This window comes from Molossus molossus, unplaced genomic scaffold (assembly GCF_014108415.1).
Source record: "Molossus molossus isolate mMolMol1 unplaced genomic scaffold, mMolMol1.p scaffold_m16_p_9, whole genome shotgun sequence".
Lineage (NCBI taxonomy): Eukaryota > Metazoa > Chordata > Mammalia > Chiroptera > Molossidae > Molossus > Molossus molossus.
In genome coordinates this window covers 46,691,935-46,706,603 of record NW_023425403.1, presented here as the reverse complement: position 1 = coordinate 46,706,603, position 14,669 = coordinate 46,691,935, and the positions used below count along the sequence as shown (strand labels likewise).

At 39.6% G+C, this 14,669-nt stretch overlaps 1 protein-coding gene across 1 annotated transcript in view; it reads left to right on the top strand.

Moving 5' to 3' along the window:
• The first annotated feature begins 614 nt into the window (after positions 1–614).
• Positions 615–14,669, top strand: part of UGGT2 (UDP-glucose glycoprotein glucosyltransferase 2) — a 200,708-nt gene continuing 186,653 nt past the window's right edge. Inside the window, exons 1-2 of the mRNA XM_036250132.1 lie at positions 615–861; positions 13,714–13,796. Of these exons, the coding sequence (XP_036106025.1) occupies positions 710–861; positions 13,714–13,796 (235 nt within the window). The 5' untranslated portion in view covers positions 615–709. The remainder of the gene's footprint in view (positions 862–13,713; positions 13,797–14,669) is intronic.

Here is a 14,669-nt window from a genome sequence, read left to right as displayed (position 1 = left end):
ATCAGAAACACTGAGATGAGGCCCAGTACCCTGTGTTTCAACAAGCCCTCCAAGTGATGCCACTGGGTTTCCAACATGATTACAACAGTACAATCACCGGAGAAGGAAAGCGGGGGAGTGTTAAATACTATCGATGCCCAAATCTCAATTTCAGAGTCCCCTGCAAGAGTGGATGGTGTGGTCTGGGCATGCGGCTTTCTAAACGCTCTACCAGGAGATTCTAATATGCAATACATTCTGAGAAAACGTGAGATCGGTGCTTGAACTTCGATAGGCCTTATTTCCCGCTTGTGTAAATGTGGATATTATCCATGCTGGTTCCAGACTTCGGCATTTTCAGCCAGCCTTCGTGGGCCACAATCCCAGTTCGGCATCGAGGAGCCAGCCTCCCTGCCCGGTGTCCCACAGCCTGTCCTCTGCCGGAGAACCGGCCACAGACGCGCCTGGAGTCAGCCACGCGGCTCTGCAGTCCGGCACCGCCCGCACCTACGTGGCTCAGGTCCCGCCTGAGTCAGCCCGCGGGGGATACCCGGCCGGCGCCGGAGCTGGACGCGCATGCGCCCCGCACAAGCCTGGCCGGGCCGAGTAACGGACTCGAGCTCCCCCCACCGGAAGTGGGCGACGGCGCGTCGGGAGGAGCCGGCTGTAGCGTGGCGGCTGCGGACTTTCGGCTGCGGGTTCGAGCGGCTCGCGCTTCCCTCTCTGCGTCATGGCAAAGGCCGCCAACGTGGTGCGGCTGCTCCTGGGCTACACGGCGCTGTGGCTCTCGCTGCTCCGCCCTGGGACGACCTCCGCGTCCAAGGCGGTGACGGCTCGCTTGGCCGCCAAGTGGCCCGAGACCCCGCTGCTGCTGGAAGCCAGGTGGGTGCGGCCGGACCCTCTGCCGAGCCGAGCGCGGAGGCAGGGCCGTGGGCTGGGGGCGCGCCGGCACCCGGGCCCCTCCGAGCCGACCTCGCATCCCGCCCCAGGTGCCCTCGTGCTCGACCTCGGAACACCGCCGCCTCCCTGCCACCCTGTGCGCACACTCTTGCCGGTCCTCCCCCGCAGGCCGTCCTTCGTCTCGCCCGCGGTTTTTAAACTTCGGGACTTTTAATTCGTTTGGAATTTATTAGCATTTACGATGGAAAAAAGCAGTGGGAGAAGATGGATGGTGGAGTGTGGCGTTTGCTGCAAGCACTTCAATTGACGTGGGCAGTTCTTTTCGCGAAAGCGTACTCAAGCGCCTAGGGAGGCTTGCTGCGCGCGAGGCAGCTTCCCGCCTTATTCCTTCATTCCGGGCTCCTCCACGGGAATGAGCTCGTAAGGTATCAGCTGCTGTGCAGAAACAAAAGTTGTGGCTTCGCCCTGGTCGATTGGGCTTAGTGGTTAGAGCGTGGATTGGCGGACCAAGGAGTCGCGGGTTCGATTCCGGCCAAGAGTACGTACCTTGGTTGGGGTTCGTCCAGGGCCCTGGTCGGGGTCAGACGGGAGGCAACCAGTTGTGTCTCTCTCATATCTATGTTTCTCTTCCTCCCTTCCTCCCTGCCCTCCACTCTATCTAAAGATAAATGGAAAAATATCCTCAGGTTAAAAAAAAAAAGTTGTTGCTATTAAATTTTGTTCTTATTATTCCAGTAAATAGAATTTGCAAATTATTTAGCCAGCATGAAGTTTTTATGCCAATTGCTTCTGTCATTTCACCAAAGCAACAGCATGTGGTCCTGAAAAGAGACTCTAATACCCGCACAACACATTGCATATGTAAGGTACTAAAACAGTTCTTTTTAATTGAGGTACAATTGACATATAACATTTTATTAGTTTCAGGTGTACAACAGAATGATTTGCTATTTGTATATATTGTGATCACCACAATAAATCTAGTTAACATGTTACCATAGTTATAAACATGTTTTTTCTTGTGATGAGAACTTTTAAGATCTCAGCAATTTTCTTTCTTTTTTAATTCTCACCCAAGGATATTTTTAAATTGATTTTTAGATAGAGTGGGAGAGAGGAAAGGAGAGAGAGAAACATCAGTGTGAGAAAGACATGGATTGGTTGCCTCCTGCATGACCCAGACAGAGGTTAGGGATCTAACCTACAACCCAGGTATATGCCCTTGACTGGGAATTGAACCCGAGACTCTTGGGTCCGCAGGCCACTACTCTAACTGCTGAGCCAAACTGGGTAGGCAGCAGTTTTCAAATATTAAGTGCAGTGTTAACTATAGTCACCATGTTGTACATTATAGCCTTTGAATTATTTTATAACTGAAAGATTGTGCTTTTTTGACCAACTTCACCCATTTCACTCTTCTGCCTCATTCCCCCCTATCTGTTCTCTATGTGGGAGTGGGGGAATATCACACATAAATGAGATCATATAGTATTTGTCTTTCTCTGTCTGACTTCACTTAACATAATGCCCTAAAGGTCCATCCATGTTGTCCCAAATAGCAGAATTTCCTTCTTTTTTTATTGCTGAATAAATTTTCATTGTATATACATGCCACAATTTTTTTATCCATTCATCCATTTGTGGATAATTGGCTATTGTTAATAATGCTGCAATTAATATAGGGGTGCATCTATATTTTTGAGTTAGTGTTCATGTTTCCGTTGAATACCCAGAAGTAGACATGCTGGATCTCATGGTAGTTCTAGTTTTCATTTTTCGAGGAATGTCCATACTCTTTTACATAGTGGCTGCACCAATTTACATTCCCACCATCCTTGTACAAGGGTTCTTTTTCCTCCAAGTCCTTGCCAGAATTTCTCTTGTCTTTTTGATGATAGCTATTGTATAACCGGCTTGAGGTGGTATCTCATTGTGATTTTGATTTGCATTTTCCCGATGATTAGTGAAGTTTAGCATGTCCCTTTTGGCTATGTCTATGTCTGCTTTAGAAAAATTTCTATCAGATCCTCTGACCATTTTTTGAGTTGCTTGGGGTTTTTTTTATGTTGAGTTGTATGAATTATTTATATAATTTAGGTATTAACCTCGTATCAAATACATGATTTGCAAATATTTTCTCCCATTCAGTTGGTTGTGTTTTCATGTTGTTGATGATTTCCTTTGCTGTGCAGAAGCTTTTTAGTTTGATGTAGTCCCACTTGTTCATTTTTGCTTTTGTTGCCTTTGCTTTTAGTATCATACCTCCCCAAAATCACCAAGACCAATGTTAAGGAGCTTACTGCTCATGTGTTTTTCTAGTTTTATGGGTTCAGGTCTTACGTTCAAGTCTTTAATCCATTTTAGTTAATTTCTGTGTGTGGTGTAGAACAGTGATCTAGTTTTATTTTTTTGCATGTGGATGTCCAATTGTCCCAACAACATTTATTGAAGAGACTGTCCTTTTCCTGCTATATATGCTTGGCTTCTTTGTCATAAGTTAGCTCACCTTACAGGGGTGGGCAAAAGGAGGTTTATAGTTGTAATACAAATAAATGATACAATAATTAATAATAATACAAGAATAAACTCTGTTTTGCATACTCACAACTATAAACTTATTTTTGCTTACCCCTTTATATGTGCGAGTTTATTTATGGGCTCTCTGTTGTTCCATTGATCTACATGTCTGGTTTTGTTTTGTTTTTATTCCTCACCTGAGGATATTTTTTTTACTTATTATCAGATAGAGTGGGAGGGAGGGAGGGAGTGAGACAGAGAGAAACATTGATGTGATAGAGCCACATCGACTGGTCGCCTCCTGCACGATCTGACCATGGCTGGGAACTAACTGCAACCATGGCACGTGACCTTGACTGGACTCAAACCCGCAACTCATTGTTTTGTGGGCCAGTGCTCTAACCACTGAGCAAAACTGGCCAGGGCTATATGTCTGTTTTGATGCTAATACCATAGTGTTTTGATTATTATAGCTTTGTAATATAGTTTGAAATCAGGAAGCATGATACTTCTAGCTTTGTTCTTTTTAAGATTGCTTTGATTGATTATTCAGAGTCTTTTCTGGTTTCATACAAATTTTAGGATTGTTATATTTCTATGAAAAGTTCCATTGGAATTTTGATAGAGATTGCATTGAATCTGTAGGTTGCATTGTATTATATGAACACTTTAACAGTATTAATTCTTCCAATTCATGAGCATGGACTATCTTTCCATTTTTTTGTGTGTCATCTTCAGTTTCTTTCATCAATATTTTATAGTTTTTAGGGCATAGGCCTTTTCACCTCTTTGGTTAAATTTATTCCTAGGTATTTTAGTCTTTTATTTTTTAAACATGTTTTTATTGATTTTTTTTTAGAGAGAAGAAGGGAGAGAGGGAGAGATAAAAAAACATCAATGTGAGAGTGAAACATTGATTAGCTGCTTTTTGCACACCAATCGAGCCTGTAACCCAGGCATGCGCCCTGACTGGGAATCTAACCGGTGACCTCTTTATGAATGTGATGACGCTCAATCCACTGAGCCACACCAGCTGGGCTATTTTACTCTTTTTTGATACAACTATTTATAAGATTTATTTCTCACTTACTCTTTTTCTCTTTCTGGTGGTTTGTTATTAGTGTACAGAAATGCCACAGATTTTGTATCCTGAAGCTTTACTAAATTGGTTTATTAGTTCTAACAGTTTTTGTGTGGAGTCATTTGGATTTCCTATGTATAATATATCATCTGCAAATAGTGACAGCTTTACTTCTTCTTTTCCCATTTTGATGCATTTCATCCCATCCTATCCCATCCCATCCCATCCCATCCCATCCCATCCCATCCCAGCCCAGCCCAGCCCATCCCATCCCAGTCCCCTAATTGCTCCAGCTAGGTCTTCCAGTACTATGTTGAGTAACAGTGGCAAGAATAGGAATTTTTTTCTTGTTCCTATTCTTAAAGAAAAAACTTGGCTTTCCACTATTATGATCTTAGCTGTGGGCTTGTCATATATAGCCTTTATTATGTTGAGGTATGTTACCTCTCTCTTCACTTTGTTGAGAGTTTTTATTACAAATGGATGTTGAATTTTGTCAGTTGCTTTGTATGCATCTATTGAGATGATCATATGATTTTCATCTTTCATTTTGTTGATGTGGTGTATCATGTTGATTGATTTGCAGATATTGAACCATCCTTGCATCCCTGGAATACATTTCACTTGATCATGGTGTATAATCCTTTTAATATGTTGTTGAATTCAGTTTGCTAATATTTTGCTGAGGATTTTGGCAACAATTTTATCAGGGATATTGGCCTGTAATTTTCTTGTGGTGTCCTTGTCTGGTTTTGGTATCAAGATAATGCTGGCTTTGTAAAATAAGCTTGGGAGTGTTCCACCCTCTCCTGTTTAGGAAGGATTAGCATTAATTATTCTTTAAATATTTGGTAGAAGTCACCAGTGAAGCTGTCTGGTTCCTGACTTTTTTTTGTTGGGAGGTTTTTGATTACTTTTTCAATCTTCTTACTAGTTATCAGTCTGTTTATATTTTCTGTTTCTTCCTCATTCAGTATTAGTAGATTGTATGTTTTTAGGAATTTATCCATTTCTTCTAGGTTGTCCAATGTGTTGGCATATAAATGTTTATAATAATATTTTATGATCCTTTGTATTTATGTAGTGTTAGTTGTAATAAAAGTTTTTATTGAACAAATTATTCTAGCTTATAATATGTGCCCTTTTTCTATCTTTTCCTCAATTTTTTGCAGAGATCTCATATTCAATTCCAAATCAGTCTAACTTCTTCCATTCTTAGACTGGTAGTTGCTATGTCACAATTTCTTGCCCCAAGAGTCTCAGAGCTGGAACTCCTATTGGATGCTCCTTAAGATTCTTCACAATCTAGTCTCAGTCTGATGTACCAACCTTATCATTTGTAGTGGCTTGAATGGAAGCTCCCAAAAAGATGTGCCCACATCTTAACACCAGGAACCTGTGAATTTTACCTTATTTGGAAAAAGGATCTCTGCAGATGTGATTCAGTTAAGGATTTTGAGACTAGATTATCATAGATTATCTGTATGGACACTAAATCCAATGACCTTATAAGAGATAGGTGAGGAAAAGACACAGTCAAGGAGGAGAAGGTTCTGTGAATCGAAGGCAAGATTGGGCTGATGTAGCCACAAACCAAGGAGCATTGGAAACCTCCAGAAGCTGACACAGGCAAGGAAAGCTTCTCTCCTAGAGCCTTTAGACAGAATGTCAACCTACCGACACCTTGATTTTGGACTTCTGGCCCCTAAGACTCTGAGACAGTAAGTTTCTGTTATTTGAGGTCACCAAGTTTTTAGTAATTTCCTACAGCAGCTATAGGAAATTAATATAGAGTTGGTACCTTGAAATGGAGTGCTGCTGTAACAAATACCTAAAAATGTATTTTTTACATTTGAATCAGGCAGAAGCTGAAAGAGTTTTAAGAAATGTGGTAGAGGAGACTGGATTGCTTTGAGGAGACTGTTGGCAGGAATATGGACACTAAAGGTAATTTCTGTAAGGACTTAGAAGAAAAGAGGAACACAGTAGAAAAAGTCTCTGTCATCTTAGAACATTAAAGGCATTCTAACAGGGCTCAGAAGGAAATGAGGGACATGCTATTGGAAACAAAGAAAGATGACCCTTGTTATATAGTGACAGAAAACTGGTTGAATTGGATTCTACATTTGTGTCAAAAACAGTTCTTAGTTAGCTGGATAGTTAACTAGAGAGATTCCAAGCAAAGTATTAAAGCTGTCATCTGGTTTCTCTATGCTGCTTATTGTAAAATACGAAAGAAGAGAGAGATTGAAGAAGGAATAGTTAAGGAAAAAGGAAACAGCACTTGATCATTTGGGAGGTTCTCAGTCTATCCATATTGCAAGAATGTTAAAATCAAGAAACTGTGTTGGGAATTCATGCGCTGGAAAGAAGGCCAAATATGTGACTGGTAACTTTTGCTGTGTAGTTTAAGCATGTGACTCATGGATCCACTCAACCATATCAGCAGAAGCCAGGAACAGAGACCGGCTTATCCAGAAAGAATCTGTGGAGGAACTTTGTGTAATAGCATGACTTTCATGAGATGCATGAGAGACCCACAAGGATTTTGTCTGTTTTATCAGCAGAAACACTGCCAGCTTGTATCAAAAGGGACACAGACAAAATGAAATTGAAGAAGGCTTTCAGAGTCTCAAAATTCCGTAGGCAGGAAATTTGGCTAATAGAACTACTTAGTTATAAACACATGCTACCCTTCAGAAAAAAAGGAAGAATGATACTGAGAGCAGAGCTGTGGCAGGCAGCACAGAAGGTGGAGCAGCAAGCCACAGAGAATTATGCTCAGGGCTGCACCTATTGGAATTTTTTCTGCTGCCTTTCAAACTTGGTTTCGACTGATGACTCCTTTATTCTCTCTAATTGTACCTTCTGGAATTTGGAATGCCTTTCTCACCATTGCATTTAGAGAAGAGAAATTGTTTCTATTTTCACAGGTCTATATATGGAGAAGAATTTTGCCCCAGGATGGACGATATCCATTATCTTACTTGTTTCATGCTTAGATTACTTACATGATGAGATTTGCAGCTTCTGATAATATTTACATGATGGTTTGGACATGATGTGATAATATGTTGAGATTACACTGGGGGATGTTGGGATGGGGTGAATGTATTTCATATGTGGAACAAAGGAGGATTCTGAGGAGCCAGAAAGTGGACTTTAGTGGCATGAATGGTGGCCCCCCCAAAAGATATATCTACATCCTGACATGCGTTATCCCTGACAGCACCTGGAATATAGACTTTTTGGCCTCCAAAACTGTGAGAATAAATTTCTCTTGCTTTAAACCACTAAATTTGTGGTAATTTAGTATGGTAGTCCTAAGAACATAATGTAACACTCTACATAATCCTTTACTCATTGATCTCTTATTTATGGTCATATTATATTACTATCTCTTTGAAGATTCTTTTTTTTTTCTTTTTTATCCTCACCTGAGGACATTTTTCCATTTTTTGTTCAGATAGAGTGGGAGGGAGGGAGAGGAAGAGAGAGAGAGAAACATCAATGTGAAAGGGACACATAGAGTGGCCGCCACCCGCACGACCAACCAGGGCCGGGGACAAACTGCAACCAAGGTATGTGCCCCCAGCGGGAACCAAACCCAGGTCTCTCTGGACTGCAGACTGATGCTCTAACCGCTGAGCCAAACCAGCCAGGGCTGAAGATTCTTTCTCTTGACAAAACTAATGTCTTCTTATTATGTTCTTATAACATTTGGTTAATATTTCTGTAATAATCCTTATTGCAATGTATCATGTATGCTAATCTCTGCTGCTAAAATGTGATCTTAACAGGACAAGAGTATTTGTTATTCATGTTTATTTTGCCAAAGTACAGTGCATGAGAGTAGGTGCTCAGTAAACACAGCAGGACCACAAATAACATTGTTTCGTTCTACGTTGTTTTGTTATAATGTTGATAAGAAAAATAAAATCATTCCTAGCTGGGGCCACTGTTTGTGTGGAGTTTGCAAGTTCTCCCCATGTCTGCATAGGTTTTCTTTGGGTACTCTGGTTTTCTTCCTTCTTCCAAAGATGTGCATGTTAGTTGAATTGGCATGTCTATATTGTCCCTGTCTGAGTGAGAGTGGATGTGTGTGTGAATGTGTCCAGTGATCAAAAGGTCTCTTCCTTCTTTGTGACATGTAGCAGGCTAGAAGCTTGTAGTTTGTTTAACAATTATACTTTTGTTTTCTAGACTTCATTGTTCTGCTCATCTTCAGGTTTTTAATATTTCTCTTAAACCAAAATTTTAGGAATATCCTTTAAGTCTTTTATTCATTTTGAGGAGTTTATTCTTGTGTGTGGAGTAATTTGGTGGTCTAGTTTCTTTCTTTTTTTCTTTTTTGGCATATAACTGTCCAGTTTTCCTAGCACTGTTTATTGCAGACTGTTTTTTACTCTACTGTGTGTTCTTACCTCCTTTGTCAAATAATTAATTGTCCATAAAGGGGCGTGTGTTGATTTCTGGGCTCTCTGTTCTGTTTCATTGATCTATATGCCTATTCTTGTGCCGGTGCCAGACTGTTTTGATTACAGTGGGTTCATAGTATAGTTTGATATCTGGTACTGTGATCCCTCCAGTTTTGTTCTTCTTTCTCAAGATTGTTGAGGCTATTTGGGGTCTTTTTTGGTTCCATGTAAGTTTTTGGAATATTTGTTCTAGATCTGTGAAATATGCCATTGGTATTTTAATAGGAATTGCATTGAATCTATAGATTGCTTTGGGTAGTATGGACATTTTAATGATGTTAGTTCTTCCAATCCATGAACACGGTATATGCTTCCACTTTGTATTTTCTTCTGTTTCTTTCTTCAGTGTCCTATAGTTTTCTGAGTACAGGTCTTTTACCTCCTTGGTTAAGTTTATTCCTAGGTCCCTTATTTTTTGTTGCAATAGTAAATGGGACTGTTTTCTTAGTTTCTCTTTCTGATAATTTATTTTTGCTGTGTAAAAATGCCACCGATTTCTAGATATTAATTTTGTATCCTGCTACTTTGCTGAATTCATTTGTTATATCTGGTAGTTGTTTTGGTGGAGAAATTGTGAAATCATAAAAATCCTAGAAGAAAACATAGGCAGTAAAATCTCAGACATCTCTCGTAGCAATATTTTTGCTGATATATCTTCTAGGGCAAGGGAAACAAAGGAAAAAATAAACAAATGGGACTACATCAAACCAAAAGGCTTCCACACAGCCTAAGAAACCATCAACAAAATGAAAAAGAAACCCATTGTATAGGAGAACATATCAATGATACATCTGATGAGTTAATTTCCAAAATATGTGAAAACTTATACAACTCAATACCAGGAAGACAAACAATCCAATTTAAAAATGGGAAAAGGACCTGACTAGATACTTCTCCAAAGAGGACATACAGATGGCCAATAGACACATGAAAAAATGCTTAGTGTCACTAATCATCAGGGAGTGGCAAATTAAAACTACAATGAAGTATCACCTCCCACCTGCCAGAATGGCTACCATCAATAGATCAACAAATGAGTGTTGGCAAGGATGTGAAGAAAGGGAACCCTAGTGCACTGTTGGTGAAAATGCAGACTGGTGCAGCCACTGTGGAAAACAGTATGGAGTTTGTAAAAAAATTAAAAATGGAACTGACCCAGCATGCCCACTTCTGGGAATATATCCTAAGAATCCCGAAATACTAATCAGAAAAAGTATATCCACCCATATGTTCAGAGTAGCATTATTTACAATAGCTGATATCTGGAAACAGCCCAAATGCCCATCAGTAGATGAATGGATAAAAAAGCTGTGGTACATTTACACAATGGAATACTACATGCCTATCACAAAGAAGGAATTCCTACCTTTTGTGAAAGCGTGCATGGATCTGGAGATTATTATGCTAAGCAAAATAAGCCAGTCAGATAAAGACAAATACCACATATTCTCACTGATAAATGGAATCTAATGAACAAAATAAACTGATGAACAAAATAGAACCAGAGGCATGGATACATGGAACCGACTGACAAATATCAGAGGGTAGAGGGTTGGGAGGGACAGGATAAAAGAAGGTGAAGAGATTAGCCAAAGAACGTAGTGTAACAGAGCAGTGTGGTGAGGGTTAGGGAAGGGGTGAGCAGGGGCTGGGTGAAGGTGAGCAAAGGGGATGGGAATGAGTGACATCTGTAATAGGGTCAACAATAAAATAAAAAATAAAAATTTTAAAGATTTTTAGGAAAATCAGATAATTGTGCGGAATAAATTTATAAGAGGAAGATTTGAAGAGCATTGGCTAGATCCAAGAAGCTTGGGAGATAGAAACTTAAGAAAAGCAATAGCTTTCTGTTGGGAAAGCTCACTTAAAAAAATTTTTTTTAATTGATTTTAGAGAGGAAGGGAGAGGGAGGGAGAGATTTAAAAAAATCAGTGAGTGAGATCATCGATTGGCTGCCTCCTGCATGCCCCCACTGGGGATTGGGCCCACAACCTGGGCATGTGCCCTGACTGGGAATCAAACTGGTGACCTCTTGTTGCATGCATGGGTCAACACTCAACCACTGAGCCACACCGGCCAGGCAGGAAGCTCACTTTTTCTGTACCGCAGGCCAGCGCTCCAACCGCTGAGCCAAACCGGCCAGGGCTCACTTTTTAAATTTAAAGCATTCTTGGGATTTTTCTTTTACTGCCTGTATGTATTACATATTTTTAATTCAGCATAAATATTTGAGTGCCTATTTTGAGCGTGGCCCTCTGATGGGTCCTGTGTCAGAAAACAAGATAAGAGATATTTCCCCTGCCTAAAGAAATTTATAATTTAGTACTATTTTCTAGGGATGATTATAGGCTGATAAGATTAAATTTTTACAATGTATGTACCATAATTTATATGTCTAAACTGCATTTACTCCACTGATGTTGCTCTTGGTGAAATATTTTTGGAATTCTACTTATAATTACTGTATATTCTTTGGTACATGTAAAATTTTCTGTGGTAGAATTGTTTTTTGGAAATGTTATTTGGAGCTAAATATTATATAAGACAAGTAAACAAATTGGAAATGCCAGGTGGTTATTTTGTTTGTTTTGGTTTTTCCCTTTTTTTTTTTTTTAATCCTCACCCGAGGACATTCCTCCATTTTTGTTCAGATAGAGCAGGAGGGAGAGAGAGGGGGAGAGAAACATCAACGTGAAAGGGACACATCAAGTGGCCGCCACCCGCACGACCAACCAGGGCCGGGGACAAACTACAACCGAGGTACCTGCCCCCAGCGGAACCGAACCCGGGTCTATCCGGACCGCAGGCCGATTCTCTAACTGCTGAGCCAAACCGGCCAGGGCTGGTTTTTCCCTTTTTAAAGCTTTGACCAAAGGTAATATCTTCTGGAAGGTGAGGAGGTGATTTAGATGGCTCTTTAGGATATTTACTTCTCTAAGATTAATGATGAGTTACTGACATATTGCCCCAGAAAATAATTCCAGAAGAGTTCTGAAAGTGCTTAGAGCAGTAATATATATTGAGAGAATGAGTGTAAGTGAGTATTTTCATAAGGTAATTGCTTTGAAGGATCATATTTAGATGTACAAATTCTGGCATATGGAAGAAGTCTTTTCCTATGGTTGCACAGTGTATGAGCATGTTTGTAGTTGGTCAAGTCAATTAGGTATTACGTGTTGCTCCCTACTTTTTACTTAAGGTTTTGTACCATCCCTGCCCTTTTTAGGTCACATCCTATTTGATGTTCCAGTTATTTCCTCTGCTTTTAGCTGCTCTCTCTTTTTTTTTTTTTTTTTTAAACACCATTAATAACAAGAGTTATTTTGAAGTTACTTATTGTTTTAAATTCCTGTGCTTGCCATGTTTATGTTGATGGATTAACCCATTTCTGGTTTGCCGGAGAATATTCACCATTGGCTTCTTATACATTTCTATTTCTGTTACATTAGGATTAGAGACAAGTTCTGTTGAGAAATAACTCCAAGAACAGTTTTTATATTTTATTTTCACATTGAAAACCAGTCAGATTTGCTTCAGCCTCAAAAAGCATGTTTATGTAAAATTAAATGAACACTGGCAGCGAGTTGCACTCTTTCTTCCAAGTGGGTTAATCAGGTTTTTCCACCTGCTTTTCTCTATTTAGTGACCATCTCTGACTCACAAGAATTAGTTACTCTTCATGTATCTTTGATGTCTTAAATACTTTCCATATATAGTAAGCGTTAAAGTTTACCAAGCCAAGGCAAGAGAGAAAGATAGGTGGACAGTAACAAAGAATCTGTACCGTCTGTTTGTGGCTGTTTCCTTTCCAGTTTAAAGAGTTAAATCTATTTGTTTCAGGTGTCTCGTGATTTGTGCTGTAGAAGACTAAATGGCCTTTCACTTATTTCATTATTTCCAAAAGGTTTTATATGGCTTTGGCCATTTTTTCTTAACTACCCTCTACCACAAAAATGGACACTTCTTTGGGCTTCAAGTCCAAATACCTAATGCAGTACATCAGCTTCCTATTAATTTTTTTTATTAAGGTATTGTTCGTTTTATACAAATAGTAGCTAATCAAAATTATTATATAGGACTTTAAAAGTATTCATAAAACAATTTTTGTGTAAAATGGGCAGTCTTTTGTTTATATTCTTTTTTACTTTTTACCTTAAAACACTTTTTTTTTTTTTTATCCTCACCCGAGGATATTTTTCCATTTTTTGTACAGATAGAGTGGGAGGGAGAGAGAGGAAGGGAGAGAGAGAGAGAAACATCGACGTGAAGGGACACATCGAGTGGCTGCCACCCGCACGACCAACCAGGGCCGGGGACAAACTGCAACCGAGGTACATGCCCTTAGCGGGAACCGAACCCGGGTCTCTCCCGACTGCAGGCTGATGCTCTAACCGCTGAGCCAAACTGGCCAGGGCTTAAAACACTTTTTTCATTACCTTTAAATTATGCTTCTTAGTATTATTTCACATGGAGAAACAAAATAAATTATCCATATTTTAGTTGTAGCGAAAAAATAAAAAATAATTTCTTACGCAATTTGTTCTAGTCATGATTGTGAACTTGTAGTTGAGAATCATACCTCAGGTAAGAATCATCAATTTATTCTCTTTATGCTTTATGATAAATAGAAATCAGGAACTTGACATTAATTTTGGGGATTTTTTGTTTTTACCATAAGTTATAATTTGATTCTATAGCTTATAATATCTAAAACTTTTTTTATATTCATGTATTAACTGATTACTTTTATTTTAATAGTGAATTTATGGCAGAAGAAAGTAATGAAAAATTTTGGCAGTTTTTGGACACTGTAAAAGAATTAGCAATTTATAAGCAAACAGGTACGTGATGTGCATATTTTAATAGATAAGATTTGTATTAATGTGCACACATTGGATATGTGAAGTTCAACAATTTTATGATTTCACGAGATAGGTTTAAAAAAAAGAAACACAAATATTACATGATCCCACTTATATATGGAATCTAGTGAACAAAATAAATTCATGAATAAAATAGAACCAGAGGATGGAAACGTGGAACAGACTGACGAAACTCTGAGGGAAAGAGGGTAGGGAGGGGAGATTAACCAGAGAACTTATATTCATGTGTACATTGCCCATGGACACAGATAATAGGGTAATGCAGGACTGGGGTGGGACAGGAGCTAGATGAAGGGGGGAAAGGTAGGGGGAAATGGGAGGGGACATCCGTAATACTCTCAACAATAAATTTTAAAAAGTAGAGCAGACATGCCTTTAATGATATCTTAAACTGAAATATTTCCAAAAACAAGTAATTTGCTCTTTCAGAAAACTTTTACTTCAGTTCATAATTTAATAATCATTTGAGTCGTAAGAGAAGCTAGGCCCAGCTTGAGCTACTGGGACTATAGAGATGAATATATGTGACATGTTATTTGGATCTCCATAATACAATGTAGGAAACAGCAAACCAGCTAAGTATACTCTGAGGTGAGAAGAGCTTTAATAGGAATACATGGTAGCATATAAAAACAGTACCTAGTCAGTATTTCAGAGAGACCACGATATTTCAGAGAGACCAGACAGCCTTTCCAACGGTGAATGCAGGAGTTGAGTTTGGATGATAAGATTTAGCTAGGTAAAGAAGGGAGGAGAAGAGAAGAGGGAGAGGAGAGGGAGGGGACAGGGAGAGGGGAGGGAGGGGAGAGGGAGGGGAGAGGGTGAGGGAGG